The sequence below is a fragment of the Mytilus trossulus genome, chromosome 12 (genome assembly GCF_036588685.1).
Source record: "Mytilus trossulus isolate FHL-02 chromosome 12, PNRI_Mtr1.1.1.hap1, whole genome shotgun sequence".
Lineage (NCBI taxonomy): Eukaryota > Metazoa > Mollusca > Bivalvia > Mytilida > Mytilidae > Mytilus > Mytilus trossulus.
In genome coordinates this window covers 55,160,259-55,187,403 of record NC_086384.1, presented here as the reverse complement: position 1 = coordinate 55,187,403, position 27,145 = coordinate 55,160,259, and the positions used below count along the sequence as shown (strand labels likewise).

The window sequence follows — 27,145 nt, the reverse complement described above, 5'->3', positions numbered from 1 at the left end:
TGTTAATAAAAAATTTAAAATTTTATGAAAATTGTTAAAAATTGACTATAAAGGACAATAACTCCTTAGGGGGTCAATTGACCATTTCGGTCATGTTGACTTATTTATAGATCCTACTTTGCTGAACATTATTGCTGTTTACAGTTTATCTTTATCTATAATAATATTCAAGATAATAACCAAAAACAGCAAAATTTCCTTAAAATTACCGATTCACGGGCAGCAACCCAACAACAGGTTGTCAGATTCATCTTCCAATTACAGGGCAGATAGATATTGATCTGATAAACAAATTCACCCCAAGTCAGATTGCTCTAAATGCTTTGGTTTTGAGTTATAAGCCAAAAACTGCATTTTACCCCTATGTTCTATTTTTAGCCTTTGTGGCCATCTTGGTTGGTTGACCTGGTCACGCCACACATTTTTTAAACTAGATACCCCAAAGAAGATTGTTGCCAAGTTTGGATTAATTTGGCCCAGTAGTTTCAGAGGAGAAGATTTTTGTAAAGATAACTAAGATTTACAAAAAAAATGGTTAAAAATTGACTATAAAGGGCAATAACTCCTAAACAGGTCAACTGACCATTTCGGTCATGTTGACTTGTTTGTAGATAATACTTTGTTGAACATTATTGCTGTTTACAGTTTATCTCTATCTATAATAATATTCAAGATAAAAACCAAAAACAGCAAAATTTCCTTAAAATTACCAATTTAGGAGCAGCAACCCAACAACCAATTGACTGATTCATCTGAAAATTTCAGGGCAGATAGATCTTGACCTGATAAACATTTTTATCTCATGTCAAATTTCCTCAAAAGGTTTTGGTTTTTGAGTTATATGCCAAAAACTGCATTTTACCCCTATGTTCTATTTTTAGCCGTGGCGGCCATCTTGGTTGGTTGACCAGGTCACGCCACACATTTTTTAAACTAGATACCCCAAAGATGATTGTGGCCAAGTTTGGATTAACTTGGCCCAGTAGTTTCAGAGGAGAAGATTTTTGTACAAGATTACTTTAATTTACGAAAAATGGTTAAAAATTTACTATAAAGGGCAATAACTCCTAAACGGGTCAACTGACCATTTTGGTCATGTTGACTTATTTGTAGATCTTACTTTGCTGAACATTATTGCTGTTTACAGTTTATCTCTATCTATAATAATATTCAAGATAAAAACCAAAAACAGCAAAATTTCCTTAAAATTACCAATTCAGGGGCAGCAACCCAACAACCGATTGACCGATTCATCTGAAAATTTCAGGGCAGATAGATCTTGACCTGATAAACATATTTACCCCATGTCAGATTTGCTCTAAATGCTTTGGTTTTTGAGTTATAAGCCAAAAACTGCATTTTACCCCTATGTTCTATTTTTAGCCCTGGCGGCCATCTTGGTTGGTTGACCGGGTCACGCCACACATTTTTTAAACTAGATACCCCAATGATGATTGTGGCCAAGTTTGGTTTGATTTGGCCCAGTAGTTTCAGAGGAGAAGATTTTTGTAAAAGTTAACGACGACGGACGCCGGACGCAAAGTGATGGGAAAAGCTCACTTGGCCCTTCGGGCCAGGTGAGCTAAAAAGTCACAGTTTAAATAATTTTAAAAGAACATAAATCTCTTATTATGCAACTATTACTGTTGTATGAAGTAATGAACTAGTAAAACTTATTAAAAAAGTCTCAGTTTAAATAGTTAAGAATATAAATCTCTTATTATGCAACTATAACTGTTGTATGAAGTTATGAACTAGTACACTTGTGCAAAGGTGTGAGATATAATTATGCACCCAAAATCTTTAAACGCTAAAAATACCATTAATTCCTTTATGTTTTTTATTTTTTCAAATAATTTCTTGATGAAATGTTGTTTCGGAAGATTATGATGGAATGATCACTACTGTGAAGCTTATTGATTATCAAGTAACTAAAAATGGCCATTGCAGCCCTTCACACCATTCTAATAGTCTGTTTCAGAAGTCAAAACGTTACCATTACCGCCTATGGAAAATCTTTTGCACATATTGCCCCATATAACAGCCAATAATTATCAGTTAAAATTGCCATCAACAAACCTGGGAACTTTTCTGCCATCATTTCTAAAGATGTTTGATCCATTTCCAGTTGGTCGACGTGATGCTGACTGAAGTATCCTATACTGAGATTTCTATGGGTGTGGCATATTCCTGACGTCACAGACAATTCTCCTTGTAAAATTTTCAGTAAAGTAGTTTTACCAGCACCATTTTCTCCTACCTATAAATAATAATTTAATTTCGGATGTAATGCGTCTTCTGATTGGCTGACAGAGTTTTGTTTATCAGATCATAGACATAATTTTTCAACCGATGTTACATTGAATAGTATTTGGTCAATTTTTCGTTTGTGTTTTGTGTAGTTGTTACAACTTTCTTCAATGGTAAATTGCTAGCTGTTACAATTCATCAGATTTTATTATAGTTTATGGACTGTGGTAAATTCAGTATTAATGGTTGGTGCTAGGTAGGGAGGGATGGGTAGATGGAGTAACTAGAGGCTCTAAAGAGCCTGTGTCGCTCACCTTGGTCTATGTGCATATTAAAGGACACAAATGGATTCATGACAAAATTGTATTTTGGTGATGGTGATGTGTTGGAAGTTCTTACTTTTCTGAACGTTCTTGCTTCTTACAATTATATCTATAATGAACCTTGCCCATTAGTAACAGAGAAAAATATTTGGTAAAAATTTACATAAATTTACCGAATTAATGAAAATTGTTAAAAATTGACTATAAAGGGCAATAACTCCTTAAGGGGTCAATTGACCATTTAGGTCGTGTTGCCTTATTTGTAGATCTTACTTTGCTGAACATTATTGCTGTTTACAGTTTATCTCTATCTATAATAATATTCAAGATAATAACCAAAAACGGCAAAATTTCTTTAAAAATTACCAATTGGAGGGCAGCAAGCCAACAACCGATTGTCCAATTCATCTGAAAATTTCAGGGCAGATAGATATTGACCTGATAAACATTTTTATCCCATGTCAAATTTCCTCAAAATGCTTTGGTTTTTGAGTTATAAGCCAAAAACTGCATTTTACCCCTATGTTCTATTTTTAGCCATGGCAGCCATCTTGGTTGGTTGACCGGGTCACGCCACACAATTTTTAAACTAGATACCCCAAAGATGATTGTGGCCAAGTTTGGATTAATTTGGCTCAGTAGTTTCAGAGGAGAAGATTTTTGTAAAAGATTACTTAGATTTATGAAAAATGGTTAAAAATTGACTATAAAGGGCAATAACTCCTAAAGGGGTCAACTGACCATTTCGGTTATGTTGACTTATTTGTAAATCTAACTTTGCTGAACATTATTACTGTTTACAGTTTATCTCTATCTATAATAATATTCAAGATAATAACCAAAAACAGCAAAATTTCCTCAAAATTACCAATTCAGGGGCAGTAACCCAACAACGGGTTAACCGATTCATCTGAAAATTTCAGGGCAGATAGATCTTGACCTGATAAACATTTTTACCCCATGTCAGATTTCCTCTAAATGCTTTGGTTTTTGAGTTATAAGCCAAAAACTGCATTTTACCCCTATGTTCTATTTTTAGCCGTGGCGGCCATCTTGGTTGGATGACCGGGTCACGCCACACATTTTTTAAACTAGATACCCCAATGATGATTGTGGCCAAGTTTGGTTTGATTTGGCCCAGTAGTTTCAGAGGAGAAGATTTTTGTAAAAGTTAACGACGACGGACGACGACGGACGACGACGGACGACGACGGACGACGACAGACGACGGACGACGGACGACGGACGCAAAGTGATGGGAAAAGCTCACTTGGCCCTTCGGGCCAGGTGAGCTAAAAAGAGGGGGGGGAGAATTGAAAGGTCAGTAGAAAATTAAGGTACTATAGATAGGAATATAATGCGAAATCATTTTCTATAAAATCATGATTTTGTCAAATATTGGAAATCCCCTGGTTATAGGGTTATGTAGTGCATTAAACATTTTGCCCACTAATTGACATTTCTTCCATTTAAATTGATTGTGAAATTTTACAATCCATTATCCACTATGGATTCATTATTATTCGTTGGATACCAGTTGTCATGGATTTCATGGGTACAGGTGAGCTACAAATTTAAATGTTTGAAAATTACAAATTCCCTACAGGGTGGTATGTAAACTTAAACAACAAAACCAGGAAATCAAATATCCATGAAATTGTTTGCCTCAACCCAAGAAAATAAATGAATCCTCATAAGTTAAAGTGTTTCAAATTTATAATATTTTTTTTAATGATAATGATGATTCGTCAAAACACAGCTAGCAAAATTATGAGAGTAGGAATGCCATTTACCGTCCAGATACAAAAGGTCATTTTCGACTACCATAAGCATCAAATTGGTAATTTTATTGTGATTTAAAAATCCATATCATGATTTGTCAGAGGTCTGAAATAATTATCTGTTAGTGTTATTTTTGGAAAGAATTTAATGTGATTCGTTAAAAACGTTTTATGTTGTTGTCATGCACCAAAAATTACTGTTAAGGTCATTTGGCAAGAATTTGTTACCGTTATTCGTTATGAAGGTACCCCTATTACGACCCTCATTTACTTACAATACATATCCTAGATTCCATATCGGCATTGACACATATACTATTAAATATAACTTGATCTTTGGAGTAGTAGAATCCAACTTCATCCAACTGTAAAATAGGGGGAGATAATCTCTCACATTCTGGAAATCTAAAAATAGAATTAGACAATAATATTTAATAGATGTTCAAAATTTAAGACTTCTTTTATGTGGTGCTATTTAGACTGAAATTATTGGTTTTGCTAAACATTTAGTTTTGCATTTAATTTAAACAATAACTTAGAGAATAATTATTGATTTCAATAAGGCCTAAAAAAAAATAATGTCGGTTTCCGATCACCCCCTTGAAAATTTTAAGGGACGGTAGGTAGGGATTTTTTTTTTTTATATATAATATTATGCTTCATTGCTGTCTCGGTTTTGTTTATAGGCATGGGCACTTTGTTCATTGCTTAAGACCATTTGACAATTTTCAATTATTGTGTGAGTTTTTGTCAGCCTTATCCATTCATTTTATTTTGTGTTTGATATATATACGATAACTTGTATAGTAGTTTACCCCCTTTTAAAATACCCCTGAAAAAAAAACTAAGTCCAAACCTAAAAAAAATTTGGGCAGCAATTCCCCATGGAAATTAGCTTTTTAAACCCAATTCCCCTATTTCAGGACCAAAAGTTTGGGATTGTCAGATTTGTAACATTTGGGGTTAATTTTAAAAAGAATAACTCCTGCTCATTAACTATCATGACATATTAACCAATGTGAACTCTAGAAATTGGGCTTGGGGTAATCTGTATTAATGTTAAATATTGTAGGGCATACATAAGAATTTTATACATGAATCATTTATTTTTGATATTTTATGAAAAGAGTATTCACTCTTAATTATTATATTTTCTCATTTTCAACATTCAACTTTTTAACCCGTATAGGGCCCCATTACTGCTTTGCGTATATATATACGAAACTAACGAGGTGTTACTTCACTGTCAAACTGCATATCAAAGACAATTCATTACATATCTACTGTTAAAATAATTATAAACTGTGAAGTATTGTATAAAAGCTTATTTTAATCAAAGCATAGCAATGTACAGTGTACATATTATGTCATAGAAACAAATCTATTTTTAGAACAGTTTATTTTCGTATCCCAGGTAAAGGAAAGTTGGAATGCAAATAAACTAAAACAAAATGTTTATAATCTTTATTAAAAGAAACAAAATAAAATAACACATATGACACTAGACAAATAATTTTTATTAGAATAAATCAACATTCAGTATGTTGTATGTGGATTACAGACGTTCATCTTTCTTCAGGGATTTCCTGATCTGTTCTATAGATGTTATTTGACTCTGTCATTTGGCATTTCGGATACAATCATACTCCGCTTTAAAATTAGCAGTTGTTTTCTTTTGGGGCGATAAAAAGATCGAGGGACTTAGAATCTTTTCTTTTCTTTCAGAAAAAAACGGTCGGTAGGTATACAAATTATTTTCATTCCCACATCAGCTGTACAAACTTTTGAGTCGGGGGTCTGAAGGACAGTCGGTTGGGTGACCGGAAAAACAATTTTTTTTTTAGGCGTAAATCAAAATAGGAGTTTTTTTTTTTGCCTAACCTTTCCCTTCACAAATTTCACATTGAAAGAAGAATCAGCAGTATTTCCATTAGTGAGTTTTATAATCCTTAACATCAATTGTCATTAATATGAGACAAGTGATACCTGATGAGCCCCTGAATATTATTGGTGTATCAGTTTATATCAATAACAATTTATCATTATTTCTTCTGGTCATCAGGAGTCAAATTCACAAAAAAACTTACGACTAAGATTTATTGAAAGTATACTGATTTGTTCATGACTGAAGACAAATTTAAGTCGTAAGTGTTTTTGTGAAATTGACTCCAGATATACAAATTTTCAGGAAATCAAATGCTCCTTTAGTAGAAATCAGATACTAATTTGTTGGAGATTGTAAGCTTGGAAATCAAGATACTAATTTGTTGGAGATTGTAAGCTTGGAAATCAGATACTAATTTGTTGGAGATTGTAAGCTTGGAAATCAAGATACTAATTTGTTGGAGATTGTAAGCTTGGAAATCAGATACTAATTTGTTGGAGATTGTAAGCTGGGAAATCAGATACTCACTTGTGGGATATTGTAAGCTGGAAAATCAGATACTCACTTGTGGGATATTGTATGCTGGGAAATCAGATACTAGTTTGTGGGGGATTGTATGCTGGGAAATCAGATACTCACTTGTGGGATATTGTATGCTGGGAAATCAGATACTAGTTTGTGGGGGATTGTATGCCTGGAAATCAGATACTAGTTTGTGGGGGATTGTATGCCTGGAAATCAGATACTAGTTTGTGGGGGATTGTATGCCTGGAAATCAGATACTAGTTTGTGGGGGATTGTATGCCTGGAAATCAGATACTAACTTGTGGGATATTGTATGCTCCTTAAGAGCCAGAAGTAATCAGATACTATGTTGTAAGAGATTGTATGTTCCTTTAGAGGTAATCAGATACTAAATGGTTTGAAATTGTACGCTCCTTTAGAGGCAATCAGATAAAAATTTACATGAAATCACATGCTTCTTTATATTTTGGGAAAAATCATGCGGAAACTGAAAACTAGTATTAGGAACATTCTGCCATATCATTGAAGCTTTTAATCATTTTAGTTTTACCCCATTGTAAACCAAAATCAGTCCTTCTACGAAAGGAGAATAATGTCATGTGAACAATACTTATGTCATGTGATGAATACTAATAATGTCATGTGATCAATACTAATTATGTCATGTGATGAATACTTACCTAAAAGTGACAGTAGATACTTTTTCAACAGCTATTAATGGCGGTCTGGAATAAACAAAATGAAAATCTTGATTTAGATAGATGAAAAGCCATTATTTTGATAAACTATTTCTAGCACATTTTAATTGCCATCTCAGTGTAGAAATTATTAATGATATCAAAGGTTACAGTTCACTAGCCAAGGACCTATTGGTAGCAGTAGTCTTGTTGATATAACTGTATAAGAAATCAAACCTGGTAGCCCAGACTTCTAACAAATGTTTGCTTGATAGCTCTATTGATTCAAATTTCAATCCTGTAAGACTTAGTCACAAAGGCAAACATTGTTAAAATGTGACTAAGTCACAAAGGCAATCACTATGCCTGAATAAATGACATTAAAACAACTTTAAAATAAATCATATTGGGGTTTTACATTTGAATCAAGTAGACAGATACAATTGGCATTGGTACAATATTGAAACAAACAGATCAAGCACTTTTCTTTTAATTTTAAGTTTCAAATATCTCTGTCAATTTCAAAAGGAAAAGTCATTTTGAAGTAGTGGAAGCCCTGAGTCAAGCACTTTTAGTCTAAGTCACTTCTTCTCCCTATTAGTTTCTGATTCTAAAGTAGTTAACCTCAGAAAGGCTCTTATCTTTTTAGTTTAACCTCTCCCCCTTTTTCTGAAGTAGTGTGAGCTCTTAGTGATTGAAATAAATACTTACAATTTTTCTAATATTTTCAGTTTACTCTGTACAGATGCAGCTCGGTTGGCATTATATCTAAATCTATCGATGAACACCTATAATGAAGAAAATAAATTAACAATGTTCCTTTTTTTAGTTTTTTCTAATTTTGTACTACTGTAAATTCAGAAATTATTGCGATGTTTTTATTATTGTGAAACATGCAACAGGGTTATAATTGCAAAAATGTGAAATTGGCATTTTGAATTTTTTTATATGAATTATACATGATTTTTCTCAAATTCACTGAGATAAAAATGCATTTGAGTCTAAATGACAAAATCCCAAAATAAATGAACGCAATAATTTCTTAATTTACAGTATTGCACCACTTTCCCAGGCTTAGGCAGGGTTAAGCGCCTACAAACATGTTAAACACCAACCCTTTTCTTCTTTGGCCTGTCCTAAATTAGGAGTCTATATCAAGTGCTTGTCATCTGTCTGTTTTTATCATTAACCATTTTGTTGTTTTTCTCTTTTGAATAGATTCACCTTTTGTTATTAGATAGATATAAGAAGATTTGGTATGAGTGCCAATGAGACAACTTGCCATCCAAGACTCAATTTGTAAGAACACGGAGCATTTTATATCTACTATATATAGTATGCTTTTCTCATTGTTGAACACTGTAATGTGACCTAAAGTTAACATCCTGATCCTTTGGTTTCAGTCGAATAGTACTGTAAATTCAGAAATTGTTGCTTGCGATTTTGGAAGAAAGGACAAAAATGTGAGCTTTATCAATGCGATTTCAGGGCAATCTGCATACACTTATATGTATCAGATATCAGAATGTAAGTTCTTTTAATTGCGAATAGCACCCAGTCGCATTATTCACAATAATTTCTGAATTTAAAGTAGCCTGATTGTCAATCATACCATATCTCTTTACTCAGTGTTCTCCCAAGTATTTAAGTTAGCACCAGTTTTTAACAGATTTTTCAAATATAAAATTTTTGACTGAAAATTATAGCATCTTTGAACAGGAATATATAGGACCATGCAAAGACTGATATTATTGTATAGCAATATAATATTTCCCACAAAAAGTAACCAAAAGTTAGTGTGCAATAAATAAATTCCTATAATGCACTAGTGCAATAAATCTTAAAAAAATCATGATGTCATCAACGTAAAAATCTAGTTAAAACCAATTTTTACTACTAAATATCATATTGCTATACAATAAAAGGGTTATTGCATGAATATTGTCCCTTGTAGAACATATATTGCAATCGCAAGCTCGTGCAATATAAAATTCTACTCTGGACAAAATTCATGCAATAACCCTATATTATAGAACTGTGGATCTATGGTGCTTTAAGGGCCTGGGAAGAACCAGGCCTTATTTCTATCTTACTTGTAGATGTTCTCTGTATTGCACTTGTGCCTCATATTCTTTCTGTTGGTTTATAAGTCTCTGCTCCCGTGTTTTATGAAAGATGTCGTAATTGCCTCGGTATGTTTCTATCAACCGGTTGTTTAAGTATAAAATGTCTGTAGATATTGCGTTAAGGAACATTCTGTCGTGAGATACGACTAACATTGTCGTTTGCCATTTCTGAAAAAGAAAATATACACTGTATCTAAATATAGCACTGAAAGAAAATATACACTGTATTTAAAAAAAGAACTGACAGAAAAAAAATACACTGTATTTAAATATAGCACTGAAAGAAAATCTATACAAATGGAGTATTGTAAACACTTGAAATAACCTGTGTTGATACAATTAACTTTCAATGGTAATTTTTAACTCTAAACCATTTGTCTTTTAAGCTGACCTTGAATGCCCTTGAGCTGACAAGCAGAACAGGATAAAAACGTTAAATGTTTATACTAAGTACTTAAACTGCTGCTGTTTTGGCTAACTACAAACAACATACTGTGGATTCATTATCATTCATTAGATACCAGCTTTAGTGGATTTCTAAGGTACAGAGGAACCACAAATCTAAATGTTCAATGAAATACAAATCTTCAAATGGAATAAGTACAGACTTCTGCAAAATATCCAAGTTTTCCATAATCCATGAAATTTGATGTCCATGAAATTAAATGCATGAAATGCATCCACAGTTATAGCATTTGATTTTATATCTGGTGTTTTTACTCCACTTTTAAGCACTGCATAAATTTAGGCTATTTCGTGGTGGTCAGTTTTTATTGGTGGAGGAAGCCGGAATGCCCAAGACTAATAGCAATCTAAGTGCTGAAATGGTTCAATTATTAACATGTACTTCACGCAACAGATGTAACTATAACATAGCTGCTCTCATGTTAGTACATCTACTTTCACAATGGAGAAAAGCTCTTAAAGTTGAGACTGATTTTCATATTTAACACGCAGATGGTACATTTGTGTATATTTCTTTTTTCATAATGTTAAATTTCTGCCTCAAAAAAGTTAAAACTGTAATATTAATTATTGTTATATACAATACCTGTAAATAGTTTTCCAACCAGATTATAGCTTTCATGTCCAACATGTTAGTAGGTTCTGAAAGTAAACATTAACCATATTGAATTCTACATTCAATTAAAAGGGAAGGGGTGGGAGATCCTGGGTCGTTAACATGATGTGTGGCCTTAGTTTCTAGTGATAATTTTTCATACTTTCGACACCATTAAGAGAGAAAATTATCAGTCAGCAAGATCTAAGGAAATTTTCTTAAAAAAGCAATAATAACATATACATAACTTTGAAAAGAGGGGCGAAAGATACCAAAGGGACAGTCAAACTCGTAAATCTAAAACAAACTGACAACGCCATGGCTAAAAATGAAGAAGACAAACAGAACCAGATGCTCCGCAGGGCGTAGCTTTATACGACCGCAGAGGTTGAACCCTGAACGGTTGGGGCAAGTATGGACACAACATTCAAGCTGGATTCAGCTCTAAATTTGGATTGTGATTTAATAGTTGACACAGCATAGGTTTCTGACACAGAATGAATGTGTTCTAATGAACTTAAAATTTTTGTTTTCTCTTAGAGCAATTCACTATGCTGTTCAATATTAATCCTCTCAAAAAAATGTTTGAAGAAATTTTCTTTTTTTTTATGAAATTTCAAATGAGAAAAATTGAACTCAATTTTTTAATCACATCCCCCTTTCCCTTATTCCAAAACTAATCTCAATTAAAATATTCTAATGGAGTTTGCAACAATAACTACTCATTTAAATACATCATAAAATATTAAGATGTAAAAAAACTGCTTGTTATCACTGAATGGTAAAGATTATTTAATTTATCAGTTGGTAGTAAAAAGTGAATATACATTGTATATTGTATATAACAAAGATTTAAGTTGATTCTGGACAAAGAAAGATAACTCCAATTAAAAAAAATTCTTGCAGATATTTCTTGCTTACTATACTGGACAAAGAAAGATAACTCTTAATTAAAAAAGAATTTGCTATTTCACAATATTGTGAAATTAGATATTTCTTGCCATTGCACAATACTGTGCAATTGAAAAGACTTGCTATTGCACAATACTTAATATAATAATTTTAGATCCTGATTTGGACCAACTTGAAAACTGGGCCCATAATCAAAAATCTAAGTACATATTTAGATTCAGCATATCAAAGAGGCCCAAGAATTTAATTTTTGTTAAAATCAAACTTAGTTTAATTTTGGACCCTTTGCACTTTAATTTAGACCAATTTTAAAACTGGACCAAAAATTAAGAATCTACATACACAGTTAGATTTGGCATATCAAAGAACCCCAATTATTCAATTTTTGATGAAATCAAACAATGTTTAATTTTGGACCTCGATTTGGGCCAACTTGAAAACTGGGCCAATAATCAAAAATCTAAGTACATTTTTAGATTCAGCATATCAAAGAACCCCAAGGTTTCAATTTTTGTTAAAATCAAACTAAGTTTAATTTTGGACCCTTTGGACCTTAATGTAGACCAATTTGAAAACGGGACCAAAAATTAAGAATCTACATACACAGTTAGATTCGGCATATTAAAGAACCCCAATTATTCAATTTTGATGAAATCAAACAAAGTTTAATTTTGGACCCTTTGGGCCCCTTTTTCCTTAACTGTTGGGACCAAAACTCCCAAAATCAATACCAACCTTCCTTTTATAGTCATAAACCTTGTGTTTGAATTTCATAGATTTCTATTTACTTATACTAACGCTATGGTGCAAAAACCAAGAAAAATGCTTATTTGGGTCCCTTTTTGGCCCCTAATTCCTAAACTGTTGGGATTGAAACTCCCAAAATCAATACCAACCTTTCTTTTGTGGTCATAAACATTGTGTTTAAATTTCATTGATTTCTATTCACTTTAACTAAAGTTATTGTGCGAAAACCAAGAATAATGCTTATTTGGTCCCTTTTTTGGCCCCTAATTCCTAAACTGTTGAAACCAAAACTCCCAAAATCAATCCCAACCTTTCTTTTGTGGTCATAAACCTTGTGTCAAAATTTCATAGATTTCTATTAACTTAAACTAAAGTTATAGTGCGAAAACCAAGAAAATGCTTATTTGGGCCCTTTTTGGCCCCTAATTCCTAAAATGTTGGGACTAAAACTCCCAAAATCAATACCAGCCTTCCTTTTATGGTCATTCACCTTGTGTTAAAATTTCATAGATTTCTATTCACTTTTACTAAAGTTAGAGTGCGAAAACTAAAAGTATTCGGACGACGACGACGACGACGCCAACGTGATAGCAATATACGACGAAAATTTTTTCAAAATTTGCGGTCGTATAAAAAATTCTTGCAGATATTTCTTGCTTACTATACTGGACAAAGAAAGATAACTCTTAATTAAAAAAAAATTTGCTATTTCACAATATTGTGAAATTAGATATTTCTTGCCATTGCACAATACTGTGCAATTGAAAAGACTTGCTATTGCACAATACTTAATATAATAATTTTAGATCCTGATTTGGACCAACTTGAAAACTGGGCCCATAATCAAAAATCTAAGTACATGTTTAGATTCAGCATATCAAAGAGGCCCAAGAATTTAATTTTTGTTAAAATCAAACTTAGTTTAATTTTGGACCCTTTGCACTTTAATTTAGACCAATTTTAAAACTGGACCAAAAATTAAGAATCTACATACACAGTTAGATTTGGCATATCAAAGAACCCCAATTATTCAATTTTTGATGAAATCAAACAATGTTTAATTTTGGACCCCTATTTGGGCCAACTTGAAAACTGGGCCAATAATAAAAAATCTAAGTACATTTTTAGATTCAGCATATCAAAGAACCCCAAGGTTTCAATTTTTGTTAAAATCAAACTAAGTTTAATTTTGGACCCTTTGGACCTTAATGTAGACCAATTTGAAAACGGGACCAAAAATTAAGAATCTACATACACAGTTAGATTCGGCATATTAAAGAACCCCAATTATTCAATTTTGATGAAATCAAACAAAGTTTAATTTTGGACCCTTTGGGCCCCTTTTTCCTTTACTGTTGGGACCAAAACTTCCAAAATCAATACCAACCTTCCTTTTATAGTCATAAACCTTGTGTTTAAATTTCATAGATTTCTATTTACTTATACTAACGCTATGGTGCGAAAACCAAGAAAAATGCTTATTTGGGTCCCTTTTTGGCCCCTAATTCCTAAACTGTTGGGACCGAAACTCCCAAAATCAATACCAACCTTCCTTTTGTGGTCATAAACATTGTGTTTAAATTTCATTGATTTCTATTTACTTTAACTAAAGTTATTGTGCGAAAACCAAGAATAATGCTTATTTGGGCCCTTTTTTGACGACGACGACGACGCCAACGCCAATGTGATAGCAATATAAAACGAAATTTTTTTCAAAATTTGCGGTCGTATAAAAATCTAAGTACATGTTAAGATTCAGCATATCAAAGAGGCCCAAGAATTTAATTCTTGTTAAAATCAAACTTAGTTTAATTTTGGACCCTTTGGACCTTAATGTAGGCCAATTTGAAAACGGGACCAAAAATGAAGAATCTACATACACAGTTAGATTTGGCATATCAAAGAACCCCATTTATTCAATTTTTGATGAAATCAAATAAAGTTTAATTTTGGACCCAGATTTGGACCAACTTGAAAACTGGGCCAATAATCAAGAATCTAAGTACATTTTTACATTCAACATATCAAAGAACCCAACCGATTCATTTTTTGTCAAAATCAAACTAAGTTTAATTTTGGACCCTTTGGACCGTAATGTAGACCAATTTGAAAACATGACCAAAAGTTAAGAATCTACATACACAGTTAGATTCCGCATATCAAAGAACCCCAGGCCATAATAAATAATAGGTTTGTTTGCCCAAACGCTACCTACCAAGAAAAAAGCTGCCTACTCAAATTCTTTTATTGTCCTGATTTGAAGAAGTTTTTTTTTAATCAAATAGGCATGAAGACTAATAAACATCTGATACTTTAATTTCTTTTTTGGAAAAAAAAAGAAAATCCCTACCTACCTACCCACTGTCTCAACCTTTGGGTAGGGTTTGGGCAAACCAAAATATTTTTAAGTGTGGCCCCAATTATTCAATTTTGATGAAATCAAACAAAGATTAATTTTGGACCATTTGGGCCCCTTTTTTCTAAACTGTTGGGACCAAAACTCCCAAAATCAATTCCAACCTTCCTTTTATGGTCATATACCTTGTGTTTAAATTTCATAGATTTCTATTTACTTATACTAAAGTTATGGTGCGAAAACCAAGAAAAATGCTTATTTGGGTCCCTTTTTGGCCCCTAATTCCTAAACTGTTGGGACCTAAACTCCCGAAATCAATACCAATCTTCCTTTTGTGGTCATAAACATTGTGTTTAAATTTCATTGATTTCTATTTACTTAACCTAAAGTTATTGTGCAAAAACCAAGAATAATGATTATTTGGGCCCTTTTTTGGCCCCTAATTCCTAAACTGTTGAAACCAAAACTCCCAAAATCAATCCCAACCTTTATTTTGTGGTCATAAACCTTGTGTCAAAATTTCATAGATTTTTATTAACTTAAACTAAAGTTATAGTGCGAAAACCAAGAAAATGCTTATTTGGGCCCTTTTTGGCCCCTAATTCCTAAAATGTTGGGACCAAAACTCCCAAAATCAATACCAACCTTCCTTTTATGGTCATAAACCTTGTGTTAAAATTTCATAGATTTCTATTCACTTTTACTAAAGTTAGAGTGCGAAAACTAAAAGTATTCGGACGACGACGACAAAATTTGTGGTCGTATAAAAACAATAGTACACATGACACAACATAGAAAACTAAAGAATAAACAACACAAACCCCACCAAAAACTAGGGGTGATCTCAGGTGCTCCGGAAGGGTAAGCAGATCCTGCTCTACATGCGACACCCGTCGTGTTGCTGATGTGATTACAAATCCAGTAAATAGTCTAATTCGGTAGGTCAAATTCATGAAAGGGAAGGGGATTGTAGTTACGACGTAAGGAACATATCCGATATCATTTGTGAAAGGGTTATTCCATAACGGTCAACCAACTCGTGATGGCGTCCGTAAAATTTACGAAGGGATGAAACACAGAACATGCAGATACGAAAATATACCAATTTTTAACAAGAATGCTTTGAAACATTTTTCTATGATTCAATCTTAAACAAAGGCAATTATTAAATTCAATACATTATACTTCAAGATTCTTCAAACTTAAACCAACTGTTTATTTTTTAATTTCTTTTGTCCTGAAAATGAATAAAATATTGGAGACTAGAGAAGAAACTATCAATAACAGATACAAACTCTTTTAATTAGCCGTTTCAGAATCTTATGCATTCTGGGTAATATTTTCAAAAGCGAACTTCACCAAAACGTTGTGATTGGTTTAAAACATTTTGAACAATGGAAAATTAATCAATGAAATAACTGTATTTTCATTTTGGTGTACGAACAATGATATTACCCATAGTCCTTTAGATTCTGAAAATGCGAATTGTGGAGGAAAAATAATTGCTATAACTTACCGTCAAGTAACAATAGATCTGGTCTGAAAAATTAAGAAAACAATGCTATATAGATAATATATACATACTAAAACTTCTCAAATAAATATATGTAGACTTAACATATGATATTTGAATAGTACAAAGGTGAATTGCAGGATTTTTAATGAGAATATCCATGGTACATAGTGCACCACCATGTGGGTCATAAAAAAAAAGCTTAAAATATAGTTAAGAATTTGCTCATTGTTTATATGTAAACCTGTAGTAACTTACGTTAATGTCATTAGGTGTCTAGACCATAGTTGTCTCATTACTCCTTTTTCTTACAAAGTTAGATAACTCCTTATTCTTACAAAGTTAGATATGAATAAATTTCAAAATTAGAGTCATAGTCTTCACAAAATACTATTTTACTTACAAGCCCCCTAAAAATCTCTCTTAAAAGTCTCTCATCAAATATGCGAATCATGTTTCTCTGATAATTTTTCTGACATTTTTATTGGGCTTGTAGTAAATCCTGAATACTGGTGTGGTAGATAATACTTACTTTGTAAACAGAGCTCTTGCCAGAGCCAATCTCATTCTCCAACCACCAGAAAATTCCCTTAAAAAAAGTATTGTCATTTAAATTGCTGTGGTTCCTGATCACTGATTCATATATTTTTGCAGATGAATAATATCTTGGCCTTGACAAAGTTTGCATTACCTTCCTTTTGATTTTTTTTTTTTAAATTTTAGGTTCCCTAGTATCAACAAATTTCACACATTGGTGTCCAAATAGTAGTAATGAATCTAGTCTCTGTAGAATTCGTTTTAGTGGAATTTTGTGGGAACAAATTGAAATGATCTATGATGAAGAAAATTCATATATGATTAACATTGTGTGGAATGGAGATAAGTCCAACAGTTTATACTATGAACAATAATTGCATATAAAAACCTATTGTTTTTGTTTAATGTTACATTATATACTATATATATATATATATATATATCCTTTACTATAGATAATTTAGCTGATCTGTAACAATAACATCTTCATGCCTTATATATCATGTACTGTAGTACGCCGCTAGATTAAAACTGACGTGGAAAGGTAACATATGGCCACCGAAAGCTCTTTTTTTGAGAGCCCAGGTGGTCGTGTGGTCTAGCGGGACGGCTGCAGTGCAGGCGATTTGGTGTCACGATATCACAGTAGCATGGGTTCGAATCCCGGCGAGGGAAGAACCAAAAATTTGCGAAAGCAAATTTACAGATCTAACATTGTTAGGTTGATGTTTAGACGAGTTGTATATATATATATATATACATATGACTATGTAGAGACTTTAACCATCCCTTTTTTACAGCACTTTACAAAATAAGGCTTTAAAATAAGTTTAATAGGGTTGGCATTTATACTAAGGGTAGGTCGCGAAGTAAAAAATAGAAAAACATTATTGACGGCCTTAATACTAACTTTGTGGTTTGTCCCTGCATCTTTGGTGTGAATCCCAGACCAGCAAGGATTACGGCAGCTTTAGCTGGTGCTTTGTCAGCCTCCATGGCCTCTAGTTGTTGGTATATCTCATTTAATCTTGTTGATACACCGGCATCTGTTTTTGTGGGACTGAAAAATAACAACATACAATCATACATAGTGATTAACCAACCAATCAATCAATCAATCATTTAGTTAAGTAAGTTAGCAAATTTGTCCTTATCACACTTTTCAGTTTCAGGTTATAGGAAAGCAGAATTCAGTTTTGTTTTATGAAAAGTATTGGTCTAAGAAGTTAAGGTGAACAATGTTTCTGCATGTGACCTATAGTTATCAATTTCTGTGTCATTTCAGTAAAACTCCAGTTTATCCAGTTTCCAAAGGTAGAGTTGGATCTGCTTACTGTTTCCAAGAACCTGAGATCACACTTCAATTAATTGTCTGTTTGTCTTCTTTTTTAGTCAAGGCATAGTCTGTTTAATTTCTACCTGTGAGTTTATTGTTCTTTAGGTTTCTTCCGTCTTTTTTTAGAACATGTGAATTGGTGAAGGTGAACAAGATTTGGCAAACATATTATTTTTACCTGGAACTTAATTGTGCATTTATTTCTTTTTCCTCTTTCAACAATCGATTTCTTTCTTCGTCACATTCTAACACACTGTCTAAAGCAATTGTTTGGTCACCGACCACTTCTTGTTCTACGTGAAGTATGGATATATGTGATGGAATCTTTAAATGACCTCTGTAATATAAACAGTAGATATATTTAATAAGGTGGTAAACAACACAACAGGGAGATAACTCTGTAATATAAACAGTAGATATATTTATTAAGGTGGTACACAACACATCAGAGAGATTACTGTTTAAAATCAGCAAAACGTTTTAAATATGTTATCATAATTTCAGGCAAGTTTTTACATCAAAAAGTTTTGAATTTAATAGATTTAAGAAAAATTCCAACTTTATAACCAAGTAAATTGTTTGAGAAAATTAAGTGGAGATAATTTTAACATATCTAAACCCACATTTCAGCACAAGTCTTAATTCAGGAGCCTCTGGTCTTGTATGATTTTTAGTTTTAGTTCATTAATATGTTTTGGAGTTAGGTATGATGTTCGTTTTCACTGAACTAGTTCACATTCCTGTTTCGATACCATTAAAAGCCTGTATCTGGGTGCATGATTTTCTCGCTGTGTTGAAGATCCGTTGGTGACCTCAGCTGTTTTCTGCTCTTTGGTCAGGTTGTTGTCTCTTTGACCTATTCCCTGTTTTCATTGTTAATTTACTAATTAGAAAATATGAATGTAGCAAATTTATAAGTATATTTCTATTTACTTAATAAAGATAACTTGTGCATGTTGTACCACTGACTGACACCGTAATAAAAATGTTGAAATTAAAATTATATCATGTAAAACATGCACATAATGCACATTAAAAGAATATTCAAAAACTTAGGTTTTAACTCCCTCACGCAAAGTTAGCCTTGGATGAATTCAGTTATTCCTTTTTAAGGTTCCTTTATGTCATAAAACTCCTCAAATTTTCTGGCTTTCAAATTTTGGGTCCAGAGCATTCCTGATGAAGGTAAATTCAGACGCAACTTAGTCCACCATTGTAATTTTATTTGTGTTTGATTTGCTCTATTTACTGTTATATAAATAATATTGTTATATATACACTTTACTTTGTAAGATTCTGGCTATTTCTTTTCGTTTTACCAAGGTGTCTTTTTTTGGTCAATTTTTTTTTATTGTGCTTTGGTATTTGTACCACTTTAATAATCCCTGACTATTACCTTGACAATAATTTGAGGAGAGTTGTTTTACCCAATCCATTTCTGCCCACAAAGCCATATCTTCTACCACACAACAATTGTATAGATGCTCCTTTAATAAGTTGTCTGAAAATAAGTTTAATTTAATATCAATTATTTTATAATTTTTGTAATACTGAAATCTTTTATTCTCTGATTCAGATTTTAGTTCAAAACATTTTATTGAATTCATAGTAAAAGTTTGGACATCTTGTCCTGAAAACTAATCTCTTGAGTGAATATCTGTGAATCCAAATTCTCTCCACATCTGTTTTTAGTCTGAGATCATAAGAGTATCACCTGAAAAAATTGCTTTTTATATTTCATTTTTTTTCAAATTGCCTTAATATCCTAGTCAGCTAGTGGGAACCCTGAAAAATATAGGTCTAATAAGATGGACAATTTGTCGTGCTTATCATAGCTCAACTTGCAATAAACAAGTATTCTGTGAGTATTCCGTGGCAATACATATATATACATGATATAGTCCCCTGTATTTAATTTGGCTTTCAACAAACTCATATTAGCATTTTGGTTATATTTACCCAAGGAGAATAGATAATACCTCCAATTTAAGGGGGGAAAGGGGGAGGGGTTGTTTATTAATACAATTCAGGTTGTACTCACTTTTCACCAAATGATATATCAAAATCATCAATTTTAATTTTAACCTCCAATTTAAGGGGGGAAAGGGGGAGGGGTTGTTTATTAATACAATTCAGGTTGTACTCACTTTTCACCAAATGATATATCAAAATCATCAATTTTAATATCCAAAGATCTGTTTTGACCAGAGGCATCAAATTTGGTATCTTTTCTGTTGAACTGCTGACTCGCACTGGCCATTTCCTCTCTGAAAAAAAGTAAGGGAACAGTTTGAATATGTCATTGTATGTCAGTGATATTGTTAGGCCTAAATTAAAATATTGTTTGTTTGCTGTCAGCCGACCGACCCAAAAAAATCGCCGCGAACCGAATAATTTTATTGACGTTTTTGAAAGCCATTTTTTTTTATTCTGGAAATTTGCCTGTTGCGGTTTAGAATCGAGTGCTGATTTCCGGGTTACATGCCGTTTTGATTTCCGGTAGTCTTTGCAGTGTGTAGCAGGCTATTTGATAAAACTACATCTTTTTATCACTTCGTGCATTTCCACAAGTTCCGGTGATTGTTACTTGAAAACGTACATCAACCTAAATTTTGGCGGCAAACTAAGTTTGTTACTTCATTTAAACGTGATAAAAGTTGCCTCCAGAAAATGTTTAATCCATTAATTGCATTAAAAACGTCATGTTCCTTTCCAAATAACCAGATAACTTGTCAAACATCGTTTATTTTTGTAAATTTTATTGCAATAGTCCGCCATTGACCGATTTCTATACTACGGATCTGAACCAGACCAGCTATGACCGAAATCCGTACTTTTACAATAATTACTACGGACGCACGGATGGAACAGCTGACAGAAAAATATTGATGCCAAAGGGGGAAATTACGTATTCCACACGCATTAAGAGGCTTTTGGTTTCATCTAATTGATTGGTGTATATAATTCCCTATATATCTCCCAATTGATACGATATTCCCGTGCTTGCATTTCCTATCATGATTTTCTTGATAGAGGGTTACTGCTCACAAGGAAGCTATTAAACCAAGAGTTCCAAATGGTGAAGTTGAAATCATCCCTTCGTAAATTTTACGGACGCCATCACGAGTTGGTTGACCGTTATGGAATAACCGTTTCACAAATGATATCGGATATGTTCCTTACGTCGTAACTACAATCCCCTTCCCTTTCATGAATTTGACCTACCGAATTAGACTATTTACCGGATTTGTAATCACATAAGCAACACGACGGGTGCCGCATGTGGAGCAGGATCTGCTTACCCTTCCGGAGCACCTGAGATCACCCCTAGTTTTTGGTGGGGTTCGTGTTGTTTATTCTTTAGTTATCTATGTTGTGTCATGTGTACTATTGTTTTTCTGTTTGTCTTTTTCATTTTTAGCCATGGCGTTGTCAGTTTGTTTTAGATTTTCGAGTTTGACTGTCCCTTTGGTGTCTTTCGTCCCTCTTTTATTATGGATTGTTTCAAGCTATTGATTAAAGTTGCTTAACTTTGAGACTATTATACTATCAATATCAATATATTTTGGCCCAGCTTAATATCTTTTATATTTTTTTGTGAGAAACACAGAATTTCATACACAAGATAGTTTTGAATTAAATTGTAATTGATATATTATAATTTCTTTACATTTTTTAAAATAATTTTTTTTTTTATAGTGCTAGATATTAAATATTTAGTTGGTAGTTTCTCACAAGAACCAGTGGCGGATCCAGGAATTTTCATAAGTGGGGACCCACTGACTGACCTAAGAGGGGGCCTGCTCCAGTCACGCTTCAGTGATTCCCTATATAAGCAACCAAATTTTTTCACAAAAAGGGGGAGCCAGGGCCCCCTGGGCCCCCCTAAATCCGCCTCTGAGAACCTTAGTAAAACTTAAACAACTTTTAATATGAAATGTTACTTTAATTGTATACTCAGATATGAATTGAACAATATAAAAAGAACATTATTTACATATGACCCTTTATATTATAGTAAAATCCAAACATTGTAGCGCACCGCGCGAATGAGCACTTCTCTTTCAAATCTCACCACTTCGCCCTATTAATTACAAAAGAGAATTCACCTCCCCCATATAATTCTGAAGTAGTATGAGCACTGTGGCGGTAGTACATTGAAATGTTTCGAAGGTATACAAGTTTAATATTAATTTGCAAATAGAACAACACGACACGTGCAGTTGTATTACTAAGCCAGAAAGCACACTACAGAGGGTGATTAAGGATTAAAAGGTGCATATATAATAGCGGTGAATATATCTAGCAGAACACAATAAAGAAAAAAAAAGAGCAGATATACACATGCATGTATAAAAGAATATATAAGAGGTGAAGGTTATAGCAAGTGACACATAAATGCATGCATATGCAGAAATAAAATATGTACGCGGCTCCCTACATTCATACTATTATATAAACATCCAAAATATTTTTCCAGAAAAAAAATAAAATAATTTACCTACCTACCTACCCACATAAAAAATTCTGGGTAGGAGAATGGCAAACAAACAATATTTTAATTTAGGCCTTAGCCTCATATTACCCCAGATATTCAGCTTTTCCCCCTAGAGAAAATTCTCAATTACAAAATATAATGGCTTAAAATTCCTCCCAATAAGTTATACATTTTCCCCAAACATTAATGGCATTGGTAGTAATGATACATAAATTTCATATTCATGTTATTATTTTGATATAATGAAAGTGTTTTTGAGATCAAGGATTCTGAATCGAATCATCAGGGTGTTTATAACACACATGGTTTACATTGTATTAAATACCATCATTATATACGTTTCTTTTCCCTCCCCCAAATGTTCCTTTCCAGTTTAATATGTCTCAAAATTTCCCAATTTCCCCTCAAAATGATGCATTTTTCACCCAAAAAAAGGTTAGAGGTAGTTTTGAAAAAAGACAACAATATCACTGTATGTATCTTATATTTGTAAGTCAATAAATATAAACTGAAAAAGAAAAGAAATTAAGTAAAAGAATATTTCAGAAAATAATGATGGACAGCTGTTTTACACCTGCAAATTAAATGAATCTTTAGATTGATTGATTGATGTTAAATGCCCCTTTCAACACTATTGTGCTTTTTTGTGGCAGTCAGTTTTTGAATGGTTGAGGAGCAGGAATGTCCAAAGAGAACCACTGACCTTCGTTAAAAAAACAAAACAATCGAAGTCTGTAAGTCAATTCTGATTGAACCTGAGTGCAACTGCCTTATGGTAGATTAGACTTTTACAACCTTAGTGATGACAGGCTAGTGATACAGTAGTTTGAGTACTTATACTTCTTGGTCACTGAGGCCCCTTGACTCTTTAAAACATGGGTCACCGAGGCCCCTTGACTCTTTAAAACATGGGTCACCGAGCCCCCTTGACTCTCTAGAACATGTACATGTATTTATGCCTTATGAAAATAAAACTTTCTATGTACTCAGTGTTCTCCCCAGGATTTTTGGATAGCACCAGGGTAACGCGTGACGAAATGAATTTTACAATATTTTGTGTCGCTTTGCGTCGCTTATTTTTTTCTTGTTGGTTTTTGTCATTACCTTTTTTCCTTTGTTTTGTTTACTGTGGTACTGTGTTGTATGGACTTTGGATCAGAACATTATTGGTAGAAAAGGTAAATCAATAAAACAGTTTGTATACTCTAATATCTTTGAAAAAGAAAAGAAAGCACAATTAGTCTTTAAACTAAAGTCACTTCTTATATTTGGATCAAGCCATTTTGTCCCAATACTTGTAGTTACACTACACATTCCCTATGTTAGATTTGACCATAACAATGAACTTTGAACAAGATTAATTTTTGTTACAAAACCTTCAGTAAATTGAAAACTACTTTCCATTCTTTTTGACAACAGTATTTTTATTTTCTTATGCATCTTAATTATTATTTTTAAAATTTTAGTTTATAAATACTTTATTTCAGTAATTCTAAGCTCACATTTCTGTTAAGTTTAGGCCCAAGAAGCTTTTTTATCCATGACCTAATAGATATATATGGAAGTGTTTAACGACCTTGACTGGCCTTTCGGCCCTCGCACGGTCGGCTCGGTGCCCGAAGGCGTTTGGTGAGCTTTAAATGATTTGATGCCATGGGTCAGGAACAAGTAGTGGAGGTCGCAATATGGAGGCCGCCATCTTGGTTTTGGTGAGTAGATTTTGGTTTTTTACTATTTTGGTCTTTATTCTTCACAACGGCTGCTTTCAGGGCCAGTTTGGTCAGCTTGGCAGCCCGCTAACCTCGATGATGGAGTACTGGTAGATGATCTCGGACGTAGTTCAAAAGATGACAGGAAGCGTTATCAGGACCAAAGCCGGGTGGCAGTGAAATGAAGGTCGTATCACCCAACAGCCTAGGATACAGCCCTCGGACGTTAATCGGCATGACACTCCCCATAATAGACAATGGTTTTGGAGGCATGTTAACGCGGGTACGCCAACTACTACGTCTCTCTGTACGGCATGGATTGGTTTCTGTCATCTTAAGTAGTAAGTCGTTGAACATCTAACTGTAAACCCTCATCGAAGATAGCGGGTAAAGGAGAGCTGACCCAGCACGTCCGTTCAGCTGTAAGGACTGAGACGTGACTGGATTCAATGGATTGAATGTGATTGACCTAATAGAGAGATATCTATTTAATATAAAATGACAAAATGTCTGTGTATCAATAAAGGTATCATTCTCTAAAATAATTTGCAAAACATTTTCGTTGGTATGTTCTAAGAATTTTTTTATCCTTAATGTAACATTCTAATATAATTTTGCATTCAATTTGTACTTTATTTTAATTTTCAATGAGAAATTATATGTGAGGAGCATTTTTTTGTTATAAGCAAAATCAGGGGAAATAACTTCACAATTAATTTTTATAACAGTCAAATTATTTTGACTAAAGACTGGCGTAAAAGAGTTCATTCACAAATGTCTGCTTGTCCCCTATTACAAGTCTGTTATTAAAATTATGATCTCTTAATTAATTAAAACACAAGGGAATCATGTACATCGATTAAATCCAATCATCAATGTTAACCTCAACAGGTAAATCGATCACGTGGTGTAAACAATCTACCTGTCAATACTGGATTAAACTGGTTAGAACTGGTCAATTTTCATGTAAAATTTTAACCCTCACTGAAAGTTGAAGTCTTTTGAAACTTTACCGATTTTAATACGAATTTTTTACCGAAAACTTTAGCACCACGGAGAAAAATTATACATCGCGGCAAGAACGATACCACCGCGGTAGAAAATTATACATCGCGGGCCCGTGGTCCTTTAAGGGCATGGGGAGAACACTGGTACTAAACTGACATGATGAGCAGGAGCGTGCTGATTCACCATGAAAAAGAAAGACATGTCAGATAACCACACATTATAAAGACTCTGAGCCAACCAACATTTGCCCTTACTCCTATAAAATATAAAAATATGCTTTTGGGCTTTGCTCATTGTTGAAGTCTGAACACTACAGTGAACTATAATTATTAATTTCTGTGTCATTTTGTCTCATTGGCAATCATACCACATCTAGCACAACCAAAATTTTATCAAAGAAAACTGCTTAAATTATGAATGCAAGTTTTCATTATGCAAACCTTATACTGTTCCATTTTTCCACTACTCTCTTTTTAGTTTTTCTTAATTTTAACCAGCCCCTGCCCCCCCCCCCCCCCCCTTATATATATTTACTTACTCTTTCTCAGCTGGTTTTTTAGTAGTTTTGGTTTCTGTCTTTCTTGTGATCTTCTTTTGAATTTGTTGTTCAGCTTTCGCTAATTTCGTTTGATCCACAGCCTGGATAACAAAATATATATATGTAGAATTCGTGAAAGCAAATTTACAGATATATCATTGTTGGGTTGATGTTTAGACGAGTTGCATATAATATACTATATACATACAACATAAATAATGTAGATCTATCATTTTTATTTCGTACCTAAATCATGCAGTTACTTTTCTCCTTAATGTCTTAATTTTCATGTACAATTTTTAGTGGAACATGTTTTTTCAGGCACTCAATAGAACCTTCTCCTTTGTGAACCACCTTGACCTATACCATGAGAACCCAGAAAATTGAGGGAAATAACAATCTACTTTACAAGACATTCTTTGTAATACATAAACATGATAAATGAGGGTCTGGATGGGTTTTGCAGAAAAGAGAATATTTTACCAATAAAATAATTATTTATATGAAAAAAAGAGATAAAAAAATAATTTAAAGACACATCGTAATGTAAAAGAATCAAAAGAATCCGTAATAAATGGTATGAAAAATCAAAGAATACAGAAAAAAAGACCCCCATTCCATACGCAAATATATTTTAAATCTGTTTTACATGACTTACTAAACCCATATCCCCCATTTCATACCTAGATATATCTCCTATGTTACGTATTACATGACTTACTGAACACATATCCCCCATTCCATACCCAGATCATATGTGTTTTCCATGATTTACTGAACACATATCCTCCCATTCCATACCCAGATCATATGTGTTTTCCATGACTTACTGAACCCATATCCCCCATTCCATACCCAGATCGTATGTGTTTTCCATGACTTACTGAACCCATATCCCCCATTCCATACCCAGATCGTATGTGTTTTCCATGAGGCCAAATAAAATAATATGTGTGTTTCCTGTTTCCTCTTTGAAAAATATAGGGTAGGTAGGTAGGGATTTTTTTTATTTTACCATTTTTTTTTACATTGAGTCTATGGGAGAGAAATCCTGACTTTAACAGTGCTTATTGAAAAATGACCAAAAAAACTTTAGGGTAGGCTATTTCTAAGCTTAAAATATAGGGTAGGTAGGGAAACAGTACACACATGCTTTTTTATTTGGCCTGACTTACTGAACCCATATCCCCCATTCCATACCCAGATCGTATGTGTTTTCCATGACTTACTGAACCCATATACCCCATTCCATACCCAGATCGTATGTGTTTTAATTGACTTACTGAACACATATCCTCCCATTCCATACCCAGATCGTATGTGTTTTCCATGACTTACTAAACCCATATCCCCCATTCCATACC

The 27,145-nt window shown here is 33.2% G+C and overlaps 1 protein-coding gene across 1 annotated transcript in view; it reads right to left on the bottom strand.

The window, feature by feature from the left end:
- LOC134692876 (ATP-binding cassette sub-family F member 3-like) overlaps positions 1-27,145 on the bottom strand; it is a 39,076-nt gene that overhangs the window by 8,900 nt on the left and 3,031 nt on the right. Inside the window, exons 4-16 of the mRNA XM_063553492.1 lie at positions 25,782-25,882; positions 20,176-20,295; positions 19,425-19,529; positions 18,207-18,365; positions 17,603-17,752; positions 16,688-16,744; positions 16,159-16,181; positions 10,619-10,674; positions 9,535-9,735; positions 8,153-8,229; positions 7,445-7,489; positions 4,630-4,759; positions 2,080-2,260 (exon numbers count right to left, since the gene is read on the bottom strand). Coding sequence (XP_063409562.1) covers positions 2,080-2,260; positions 4,630-4,759; positions 7,445-7,489; positions 8,153-8,229; positions 9,535-9,735; positions 10,619-10,674; positions 16,159-16,181; positions 16,688-16,744; positions 17,603-17,752; positions 18,207-18,365; positions 19,425-19,529; positions 20,176-20,295; positions 25,782-25,882 — 1,405 coding nt within the window. The remainder of the gene's footprint in view (positions 1-2,079; positions 2,261-4,629; positions 4,760-7,444; positions 7,490-8,152; positions 8,230-9,534; positions 9,736-10,618; positions 10,675-16,158; positions 16,182-16,687; positions 16,745-17,602; positions 17,753-18,206; positions 18,366-19,424; positions 19,530-20,175; positions 20,296-25,781; positions 25,883-27,145) is intronic.